The sequence below is a fragment of the Cryptomeria japonica genome, chromosome 5 (assembly GCF_030272615.1).
Source record: "Cryptomeria japonica chromosome 5, Sugi_1.0, whole genome shotgun sequence".
Taxonomy (NCBI): domain Eukaryota; kingdom Viridiplantae; phylum Streptophyta; class Pinopsida; order Cupressales; family Cupressaceae; genus Cryptomeria; species Cryptomeria japonica.
The window spans coordinates 273,172,108-273,184,456 of NC_081409.1; the positions used below are offsets into that span (position 1 = coordinate 273,172,108).

At 33.0% G+C, this 12,349-nt stretch overlaps 1 protein-coding gene across 1 annotated transcript; it reads right to left on the reverse strand.

Annotated features, from left to right (window-relative positions):
• Positions 1-9,324: 9,324 nt before the first annotated feature.
• Positions 9,325-10,097, reverse strand: LOC131057621 (36.4 kDa proline-rich protein). The gene has a single exon (XM_057991769.2). It carries the CDS (start codon positions 10,040-10,042, stop codon positions 9,674-9,676), a length of 369 nt encoding a protein of 122 aa, XP_057847752.2. The 5' UTR covers positions 10,043-10,097; the 3' UTR covers positions 9,325-9,673.
• Positions 10,098-12,349: the final 2,252 nt, after the last annotated feature.

Below are 12,349 nucleotides of genomic sequence, written 5' to 3' on the forward strand. Positions count from 1 at the left end.
TTACATATCATTAATGTGCAGGTCATTTGAAATCATGGCACGAGCATCAAGAGGTACTTCATGCATTTGGAGCCAAACTTTCAAATTATTAACCATCATGCCTAGTCCATCTAATTTATTTGCCACCCTCTTCTTGTTACATCGCACATGGTAGAATCTGACTTCATCAAATATAAGGCAGAGGATATGAGGCTTTTCAAATAGAGGAGCAACTTTCCAGTCTGGCCTAGCTTCATCATTAAGCATTATAATGGTATTACGCGAATTACCTTCCACAATGAGTTTAGAAATACCCATCTCTCTTGCCATGTCAAGCCCATGAAACACAGTTGCCACTTCCTCCATGCTGGAGGTTTGGACACCAAGGTTGGCAGTATAAGAAAAGATCAGGTGACCATGTGGATCCCTGATCACACCACCCCCTCCCGCTCGACCCGAGTTACCACAGGAGGACCCTTTAATTTTTTTTTTAGCCATCCAATGTCGAGGGGTTCTTCATTGTATATCTATTGAATACTTTTAAAATTAGTCATTTTTCCATTGCTATTCTAATTCACATACACACATTTAGCCATCCAATGTCGGGGGGTCCTTCATTGTATATCTATTGAATACTTTAAAAATTAGTCATTTTTCCATTGCTATCCTAATTCACATACACACACTTTACTATCTCATTATTTCACAATAAAAGAATAGTATCATAGTGCCTAGATCTCCTTTGAGTATAGTATTTAATCTTGATCTTGTTTCTAATGTTATGAAGGTCTGATTAACCTTGTGGATCTCAATTTCTCTTTATTTCAAATACATACAAAACTAATGTTAGATTAAGAAAAAGTGTTCAACTAGGAATATAGGAATGTGTATGGATTAAATTAGAGTGAAAATAAATAAATTAAATACAAATTAGATAATCCCTATTTGACATACAAGAATACTAAAGATTGGACAAATAAGGTAAAATAATAAAAATAATTTGTAAGCTAAACAGTTTATCTTCCTGTTCAATGCATATGTTCATGGATCTTATTGTTCACGAGTTAAGAAATATCTAAATTGATATACACTTACATTTATATTCATTAATATGAGTTTTGGAGAAGATCCTTTGGTATTTATATAGAAGGTACCTAAAAAATAGCTTCATTATGCATTATTTAATTGAGATTGAAAATCTATTTGTATATTTCATGATGGAAAGATTAATTGTTCAGATTGAATGAAAATGAAGTGTTGATAATGATTATGGAAAGCTTGTTGTCTTCTATGAATAAAAGAGAGGAATGGTTCAGATTAATTATGGATAAAGGGTTAACATTGAGCGACATGATTTTAGGTTATACTACTTATTTGTAAAAGTATTTATATTTTTAAATTATTTTAAAGATGGTAAAATATATAGAAAATGGATACATTCTTTTATTTTATGGTAAATAGAAAATAAGTGAATAATTAAGTTAATAATGATATTCATTGAATAGGGAAACTAAATTAATTCTTATTTCTTTTGAGTGAATGAGAAAAATAAGATTAATTCATTAAAAAGTAACAAGTATTTAACTAGATACCAATGTTTCAATCCGGTTTTCGAAATGGTGCTAGAAGATGATATTAAAAGTATTCTTAAGTGATGACAAATTTTAGGCTTGTACAGGATCTAAAATTTTATTTGCCCCAATAATATAGTTATGTTATATAAAAATAAAATGTTAAATTCATTCACAAAACTAGTTACACCTACTATGCCTACACATGCCTAATGCATACTGTAAAATGATGTTGATAATGATGACTTGTATATAGTGCATGTCCAATGTTCACCGATTCATAATGTTGGAGCATAATTTTTTAGCAAATGTTAACTTAATTAAAATGGATCTCTTAGTACTATAGACTATATACATAATTTAAAAAGATAGTAGAAAGATATTTCAACTTCTCATGATTAAGATTTATTGTGACACTTATATATCCTTATAAATAACCATTAAAGTTATGATTAGATAAAATCATGAAAGGCCCAAACTAGAGAACCAATTGACAAAAAAGAACAAAACACAACTAAGGAGGATGGGAGAAAAACACCAAAAGACTAGATAGAAGTAATAATCATTAAAATTAACAAGCAAAAAATAATTTTTTAATTTTGCTTCTTTCTTATAAACTCATGAAATATCTCTTAAATTATCATACCGACACCTAAAATTTTTAATAATGATAAATAGACACAAATATTTTTTAACTCTTACAACTAAATAATAAATAAAAGAACTAAATATATATTTCAAAACAAAGACTACATATATGTGTGTGTGTGTGTGTGTGTGTGTGTTCAAGCATCTAATACCAAGTTCTATTACTAATATACATATTATCATGAAAGTTAACAAAAACAAAGACCAAAATACATCAGATTTGTCTCATTACACAAGCCTAGGTGAATAGTTACTACGTCGCAACTTCATTCAATAATAATGAGAAGTATGCTCCAACATTGGAGGATTTTAATGAGTTATCATTATTTCTTTATATAGCATTCACTCTAGCTCCTAGTGCACACATAATGACCCCCCCCCCCCCCGCTTAAAGAATGATCCATGTATGAAACTAGATATATTTCCTTGTATTGTACTAGTTGTATCTCCTTTATCATTTTTAACACCATCTCTTTATGATGAATGAGATTGGGAATTAGATTATCTTCTACAAATTATCTCATAAGCGCAATACACTTTGTCCTTTATGTGTTTTCTTTCATGTAACATTTTTCCGTAGTATGTATCTTCTTTTGTTAATTTTTATTTGGATGATGTTTGATGGTCCATTGGTAGAAGGATACAAAGGGACCAACCCTCTTCTAATATTCTTCTGGTTTTATCTACATTCTTCTTTTTATTCTAAAATATGTTTGTATTATAAATTGTGCTTTGTTGTACTTGTTCTTTTTGTTCTTGTAGGGATGATGTAAAGCATTTAGGCTTTTACCTATGTTCCATGTTAACCTAAAATCATATTTTCCTTCTTATGTGCTCTTCCTCCTTTGTTCTCACAACTCCATTATATTTTGGGGATGTGGTCAATTTATAATAATCATACTGATAATAAATTATTTATCTTATATTCATAGTAACCCCAGATCTTTTGATCCCTTATTTTATCCGCTATGATCTTGTTTGTATTTGGCATTACCTCTAATTGCCTATGTTGGGGGTATTTTTTCTTACAATATGCTTGTCTTTGAATGTATACCACATTAAAGAAATTTCTCCTAGTTGGTGTACACAATTAATTTAAGGTGGGTGCATTCATTCCTCTCTAGATTAGACTTTGTGCATACACCATGAGATTTTTGTTCATTTTGAACATACATCATGAAGTTATTTGTGCTAGAAAAACACTCCTATTTTGTCCCTAGAAACACTCTATCAAAACTACGTAGCAAACAAAATTTTCTACTTGCCCAGTAATTTTTAATATCATTGGCATTAAGATCATATAGTATATATTCAAGTATCTTTACTATTCTATGAGGTCTTCACTTTTTCATGATCCTCCTAGCTTGTGGACATGGTCCTAGTAATTATATAAGGACCTTTCTAGTCTTGGATGTCATGCTTTATGGATTTATTAATAGTACGCCTAGTAAGTATGTATTCATCTCTTGTTATTCCAAGAGGTCATCCCTTGTGTTTGTGGATATGGTTCTTGTTAATACATAGATGGCATACATTTTTTCTGTGCTCCAAATATTTTTCATGCATGTGTTGTGTATGCTCTATGTATGCTTCATTTATGCATTGCCTATGTTCATGTATATTATTAATGGAGATCAAAATTTTCCCGACTATTGTATGTTACTTTGTGTTTTGTGTGCTTGACCTTTTATCTTGATATTGTAAATTGTCAAAACCATATTATTTTGGACTATCACCTTTCTAACCTTGGAGCTATCATGTCTCTTTAGTTTATATATGAAAGAACCTTTTCATCTATATAATTTACACCAAGTGTGAATGCTAGTTCTTCCACTACTAAATTTGAGGCTAAATGTAGTGTCTTTTATTAATAAGTGGGAAAGAGCCCCAACACTTTTCACATATGTAGTATTTTTTATTAAAATGTAATGTTGTACAAATTGTTGACCTTAACAATTTCATAGTAGGTTTAGGACCAATTTTGGCATATGTGCATGAATTATGTGTGAATGTGCCAAATTTCAAGACCATTTTGGCATATTTTCTTGATTTGTGTGTGAAAGTGTCAACTTTCATGACCATTTTGCCAAATATTATATTTTTAAATTTCCAATATTTTAGCTAGCATTTTTTCTAAAACTATACCCATATATGAATAAAATGAGCTCAACTTTTGAAGCGTGATATTTTAACCTTATGATTTACATGCATCAACCTTTCTTTGTTATCCTACCCTAGAAAGCTATTTCAAAAGGATGTAGGCTCCATATAAATACAATTCTATTTACCATTTAAAATTTTACCCTATAGAAGATATAAAGATAAATCCACTTCAATGCTCACATAGCTACACTCAAGGAGCAAAAGCATGCAATAATTCAAGTATTCAAGTTTGATACAATAATAATGGTCGAGTATATTATGCTTTTCATGTTGAAAGAATGCATTAACATGTAGTAATACTTCATGATCATCACACCATGCCTTATATGAGATTCTGTGAGATAATTTCATATTTGAGGCGACATCTTGTAATTTTAGCATTTCCTTGTTTTTTTAGCCTCTATTGTTATGAGGGAACACACTCTTATCACAATGTAAGGCATTGTGGAAGTGCGAGAACTAACATGAGGCTTGACTTAGGAAATCCTCTACACAATACAATATGTTTTCCACATTTTTTGTATATGTAGGTGTACATCTAACATCAAGAAAGTTACAAACAAACATATCAAATAGTGATAGTTAGTGGTAGACTTTGACTGGATGAAAACTCTAAGAATAGGGAACCTATCCTACTACTTGGAGATACATTTTTAAAGTGACAAATGTGTAGAGAATTATCATTAAAATTTCAACCATCTCTTGGAGCCTTTTTCACCTACATACTAGGACACCTAATAGTTTTTTTCCGACATATCCAACTTTAGATTTTAGTGATAGGTTCCTCTTTGTATTCCCATATCAAATCTTCTTTACTATTTCTTGTTTCATTCTATATCTATTTTGATTAATAAAAGTGGGATAGGCCCATACCAATAAAAATATGTGAAGCAACACTTCGATTGCATGAGGAGTGCATAGCTAGTAAGAAAAACCCACTAAACATAGCAAAAAATGAGTAGGGGAACCCAAGAACTAGCACAAAAACTAAAAGACTAGAAAGAAGAGAACCAGGAACAGAGAACAAGGGACAAAAAAACCAGCACAACCACCTATTAAAGGTGCAAAGGGATGGCCAACTACATGGGGGAACTTTTATCCTGCCAATCTTGACATAAGCTTAAAAATTAATCAAACAATGACATCTTTTTAGAAGAACTGAATCCAGAACCAGAAGAAACTAGAGCACAATTTGGGGTGTCTTTCACCATAGATTTTGAAGGACCAACACCAACAATCATGGCCTCCATAATCTTGCACTTATCATCTCTTTTCTTGTTGAATTTACCTTGAATGGTCTAAATATCTTGTAGAGAGGAGTGGTGCAAATTGGTTGAATTCTCATAGGCCAAATTAGTAACCTCAAATTTAGCATTAAGGGCTTCTTGGGTAGGCCAAATTTCTTCCAACTCAACTTTCATTTTTTTTATTTTCATCTTAGCATATAGGTATTCCACTCTCCCTTTCATTTTGTCCTAGTTGTCTACAATACTAATGAAATCATTGATTGGCTTCCAAATTCTGTCCTCATCCACATCCTCAACCTAGGTATTACCCTTAGCTTTGGTTTTAACAATTTCCTCCAACCTTTTAATCTTCCTAATAGAAAAACTCATCAACCCAAAAAGCCACTTGCCTTTGCACATCATCACGGATATCCTTCACAAGCTTCGTGAGGATAGTGATAGAGCTCGAGGGCTTAGCTGGGGAGGTGGGTTAGCATCATCAACAATATTATTGGCAAGGTACCAATTAGAACTCATGGTTTTAGAGGAGTCTGATTCCTCAAAGGAAATGGAGTTAAACTCTGAATCCTCAACAATTTTTGCCTCCTTATGCTCCTCCAGCAGGGGTTCCTCAATAAGGTACTTCTAAGAAGTGGAAATGGCATTGGATTTGACCATGTGAGTAGGATTTTTTCTAGTGGGAAATTTAGGGCCTGAGTGGGATATTTCAATAGAGTTGGATGGAGTCACAATAAGGTCAACATAAAAAATGAGGTCAAAAGTGAACCCAATTTCACTAGTAGGGACCCCACATAAAATATTTTGGTCCAAGTGAAAATGTAAACCTACAAATAAGACCATGGTGCAGGGGGAATTTCCTTTAGCAACAACCCTACCCTAGCAATAGATTGAGTCAGGAAAGACAAAACCCAATAAGGGAAGTTCATCCATACCCCATGGCATAGATGGTTCAACATAGGGAAGATATAAAGGTGGAATCTCCTCAACCTACCATTTCGAGCTTGAAGTATTTTACTAAGAGCAATGCAACCTCCTTCCATATACCCCGGAGCTCTTTGTGATTGTACCCAATTTTTAATTTGGAGACCCCTTCACCAGGTTGAAAAATCTGGTCAAAGTGCTCCTTGTAATTCCCCTTAGTTTTTTTAGAGAAAGCAACACCATCCAGAGCTAACCTAGTAATATCTACAATGATCTACTTGGTAACTTTAAAATTAACACTTCCCATCTTCATAGTGCCATTTTTGTATTCTTGAACAAAGATATTAGAGATTTTGGGGTCATGACCAATTATGCCCTCTACATACAAGTCCAGATCTCCCTAGATAATCTTGCCCCACAACTCACCATTTTTTTTGAACTCAGAACACTCATCTAGTTCAATCTGATTCAAATATCCTCCCATCTTCATAGACACATAGGCCACAATGAGAAAGAGACTGGTTTAAAAATAACTATGGTGGGTAGGTCTGCAAAAATTAAATCTCATCGCGTTAACTAGCTTGGAAAGGCAAAGGCAAGAATATAAAATACTAAAAAAGAAGCCTTGCGATTATACATAATTAATGTGCAAGTCATTTGAAATCATGGAATGAGAATCAAGAGGCACCTCATGCATTTGGAGCCAAACTTTCAAATTATTGACCATCATGCCCAGTCAAGCTAATTTATCTGTCACCCTCTTCCCCTCATGTTGCACATGGCAGAATCTGACTTCATCAAATGTAACGTAGAGGATGTAACACTTTTCAATGAGAGGAGTAGCTTTCTAGTCTAGCCTAGCTTCTTCATTAAGCATCATAATGGTACTATGAGAATCACCTTCCACAATGAGTCTAGAAATACCCATCTCTCATGGCACATCAAACCTGTGAAACAAAACCGCCACTTCCACCACACTAGAGGTTTGGACACCAAGGTTGGCAGCATAAGCGAGGATCAGGGGACAATGTGGATCACTAATCATACCACCCACTCTCATCTAACCCGAGTTATCATGGGAGGACCTCTCAAAGTTCAAATTTACCCATCTAGTATTGAGGGGATCCTTCATTCTATATCTGGTGAATACTATTAAAATTAGTCATTTTTTCATTGCTAACCTAGTTCACATACACACACTTCACTATCTCATTATTTCACAATAAAAGAATAGAATCCTAGTGCCTAGATCTCCTTTGAGTATAGTAGTTAATCTTGATCTTGTTACCAATGCTATGAAGGTCTGATTAATCTCATGGATCTCATTTCCTCTTTAAATTAAATACTTACAAAACTAATGTTATAATATGAAAAAGGGTTCCTCTAGGAATACAATAATGTGTATAGATTTAATACAAATTAGATAATCCCTATTTGGCATACAATAATAATTAAGCTTTTACATATAAGGTAAAATCATAATTAATATTTATAAACTAAATGTTTTATCTTGTTCAAAGCATACGTTCGTGGATCTTATTGTTCATGAGCTGAGAAATATATAAATAGATATACACTTACATTTATGTTGATTGATATGAGTTTTGAAGAAGATCCTTTGGTATTTCTATAAAAGATACCTAAAAAATACCTTCATTATGCATGATTTAATTGAGAGTGGAGATCTATTTGTATATTTCATGATGACAAGCTTAATTGTTCAAATTGAATGAAAATGAAGTGTTGATATTGATTATGGAGATCTTGTTGTCTTCTATGAATAAAAGAGAGGAATGGTTCATATTGATTGCGGATAAAGGGTTAACATTGAGTGACATGATTTTAGGTTATACTACTTATTTGTACAAGTATTTATATTTTTAAATGATTTTGAAGATGGTAAAATATAGAAAATGAATATATTTTTTTATTTTATGATAAATACAAAAGAAATGAATAATTAAGTTAATAACAATATTGCTTGAATAGGTAAACTAAATTCATTCTTATTTCTTTTGAGTGAATGGGGAAAATAAGATTAATTCTTTAAAAAGTAACAAATATTTAATTACTTAGCAATGTTTCAATCTAGTTTTAGAAATGGTGCTAGAAGATGGTATTAAAAGTATTCTTAAGTGATGGAAAATTTTAGGTTTGTACAAGATCTAAAAATTTATATTCTGCAATAGTATAGTTATGCTCTATAATAAAAAAAAATGTTAAATTCATTCACAAAACTAGTTACACCAACTATGGCTACACATGCCTAATGTATAGAGTAAAATGATGTTGATGATGATGATTTGTATAAAGTGATTGTTTAATATTCCTTGATTCCCAATGTTGGAACATAATTTGTAAGAAAATGTTAACTTAATTAATGGATCTCTTAGTACTATAAATTATATACATAATTTAAAAAGATAATAGAAAAATCTTTCAACTTCTCATGATTAAGATTTATTGTGACACTCTTATATATCCTTAGAAATAATCATTAAAGTTGTGATGGAGAAAGGTCTGAACCATTACATATCCACTATAGAGAAGAAACCAGGGCTCCCACGAGGAGTGAGAGCCGCAAACTAGAGAACCATCTGACCAAAAGACTAGATAGAAGAAATAATCATTAAAACTAATAAACAAAAATATATGTTTTTAAGTTTGTTTCTGTCTTATAAACTTATGAAAAACATCTTAAATTATACCAACACCTAAAAATTCTAAAATTGAAAGATAGACACAAATATTTTTTAACTCTTTCAACCAAATAATAAATAAAAGAACTAAATATATATTTCGAAACAAAAACTATATATATATATATCATTCAACCATCTAATAGGAAGTTCTATAAGTAATATATATATTATCATGAAACTTAACGAAAACAAAGACCAGAATACATGAAAGTTGTCCCATTAGACAAGCCTGGGCGAATAGTTACTACGTCACAACTTCATTCAACAATAATAAGAAGTACAATCAAAAGCATTTAACCATTTAGTTAAATGATTCTTCACGAACCTCAAATATAAGGAGGTCAACATTCTGTTGCAGAGCGTCATCCTTCAAACGTTTTTATTCAGCTAACACACGCTGAAATCCAAAACTAAGAACATAGAATAGGTAGGAATTAGTATGTTACTGAGCAGGGCATTTGAAGCCTGGGGGAACAGTCCCTCCACAGGCTACAATAAGCTCGAGTGCTATTGGAAGAAGGATATTAAGGTTGAGAAGGTTGGCTCTAATGGTTGAGCATAAACACAGTGCTGCCTCTAATTCCAAAATTCCTTGAATAACTGGGCAGCATTGGTTTACTACGGGATCTCCAATACCCACGTGCACAAGGCCACTGAGCACATCAACAAAGGCTCCCAGCTTCAAAGCGTCAAGTGGGCATTTCGCTGCAGAAGTAGGAGGAGGAGGAGTCCACGAAATTATCAATGGCATGGTGGTTGTCATCTGAATCATAACAATGAAAAGTACTGCTGCCGCCTTTTTCATTCTCATAGTACTGATTTCTCACCACAACTAATGAAAACAATACTATAGAAAAAAACTTGCTGCAATTCTATGCTTGAAGAACACAAGACTTTTAGTGGGTATTTATAGCCCTGAGAGATGCCATGATTTGGTGTGGGCTGATTACTTGACGTGCAAGAATGGCGTTGTAGAAGCTAACCGTGAGACCTATCAACTTATTGTTGAAATCTATGAACGTTTTTCCGGTTTTGGTCGGGCGTTGTTCTAACGCAAATGATGTAATTTTTTCTTTCACTGACTAAAGAATAGGAAACACATCTAGTTTTCTCTATGCTTTATGGAGAAGATAGTTACCAGAATTGATTATTAGCACTATCAGAATGGCAAAGAAAAAGCATGTGGACCCATGATATGAATTGAAATTTGTTTGCAAACAAATAGAGCTTAATCGTGGACTGTGTTGATATCATGAGAATAATTGAAATTTGTTTAGTTGATGCCGTGTGATCAACGGTATGAGCTGTAAATTAAAAATTTGAAATTATGGCTATTCTTTTATATTTTAAAATTGTGCATCTGAAACTTGGCCTTTGGATTCCTACTGCTCATTTGATTCCTTACCGATCATGCTTAAGCGGAGAAAAATCCATAGTGATGCCAAATGTATGCCAACAGAAAAATAATATACAACCACCTACTGATTAAGCAAGTCTTTGGTTATACATAGCCAGTATGTGTTGAAAGATCTATTCCGTTCTTACACTTGACATTATTCCTTTGTTGAAACGGACATCAGAGCCGACTTATTATTTTGAGATGACATCTTCAGCTGTTTTTTTAGCAACTTTTATACAACGTCCGTAAAGTCGATACGCTTTACATGCTTGTTGTAAATCTTATATAAAGAAAAAAATCACCCATTCAGATTCATGAAAATTCCGGCACCTCAAGATGATGATTTACATGTTTGTGGTAAATCTTACATACAAGAAAAAATGCCCATTCAGATTTATGGTCAACCATCACAATTCGAGCATCTCAAGATTCAAGAAAAGGAAGAGATGATAAAATGTTACCTAATTATAGAAGTATTTTCTTACAAATTTTAACATCTCAAACTCTATTTCCAAAGATAAGACTGAAATGAAGAAGAGGAAAATTTTGAGATATATCATTCTTATTAATTTAAGAAAATCATTAATCTTCTAAGTGATCTATATTATATTTTTCTAATTTTTTTGTAAAAAAAATTCTGATTAATTAAAGTGGGATAGGCCCAAACCTTTACATATCCACTAAGAAGCAACTACCTGGATGCATGAGGAGTGCGTACCTAACCAAAAACAAAGAACACCAAAACATACTAAAACCCACAAACTAGGAGAGGACCACTAAACACATAATTGAAAAATAGATAACACCCAATCACCTGCCAATGACATGAAGGAATTGCTACCAAATGGGAGCATTATCATCCTACCAATCATGGGAAAGAAATTTAACATTTTCAGAAAAGGACGGCTTCTTATTAGAATCTTTCCTAGACGCTAAAGTGACCGAATCCAAAGTAGCCTTGACAACAGAGGTGAGGGGCTCCATCACCATTAAAGGAGACTCTAGGTGTGTTTTTCTCTTCACCTTCCTTCATTTTATCTCCTCTTGGATCTCATAAAAAGTAGTTGAATTCTTTATCACCATTTCCTAACTCAATCTAGTCATTTCCTCAACCTTTCTTTTTAGAGTATCATGATTTTCCTTCAACTCAACCACATCTTTCCTCTCATCCCTTTGAGAAATTTTTGCATTATAATCCTTGAGATTTTCCTCTATAGTTTCTCAATTTTCCAATTTCTCAGCCATATCATTGGTAGCCTCCCAAACCTTTACATCGTTTTCATTCCACAACCAACTCTCATCATGAGCCTCAACCTCAAGCATCACTTCTACTTTTTTGATCTTCTTCTTGGGCACATTCAACCAGGAGAGGACTCGATGAGTGACCACAGCCTATCTATCAACCACCTGAACTAGCTTAAATGATTTCTCAAGAAGAGTAGAGGAGTTGGGATTAAAGGTAAAAAAAACATCAATTGGAGAAGAGGACCCTAACAAGGGGGCAAAGGAGGCTTTCTCCTCAAAACTAGTAGGAGACAAATCAAAACCCATGGCCAAGGAGGAATCAAAATCCTTTGAAACTACATCCTCTTTATAATCCACCAACTCAACTTCTCTAGAAGTGGGGGTAGAGGTTTTTTCTATTTGGCCGCATGCATAGGGTTGAACCAGGTAGGGAAAAGCTTGGTCTTGGATTGGGAAGTTAAATTGGGGTCAAAA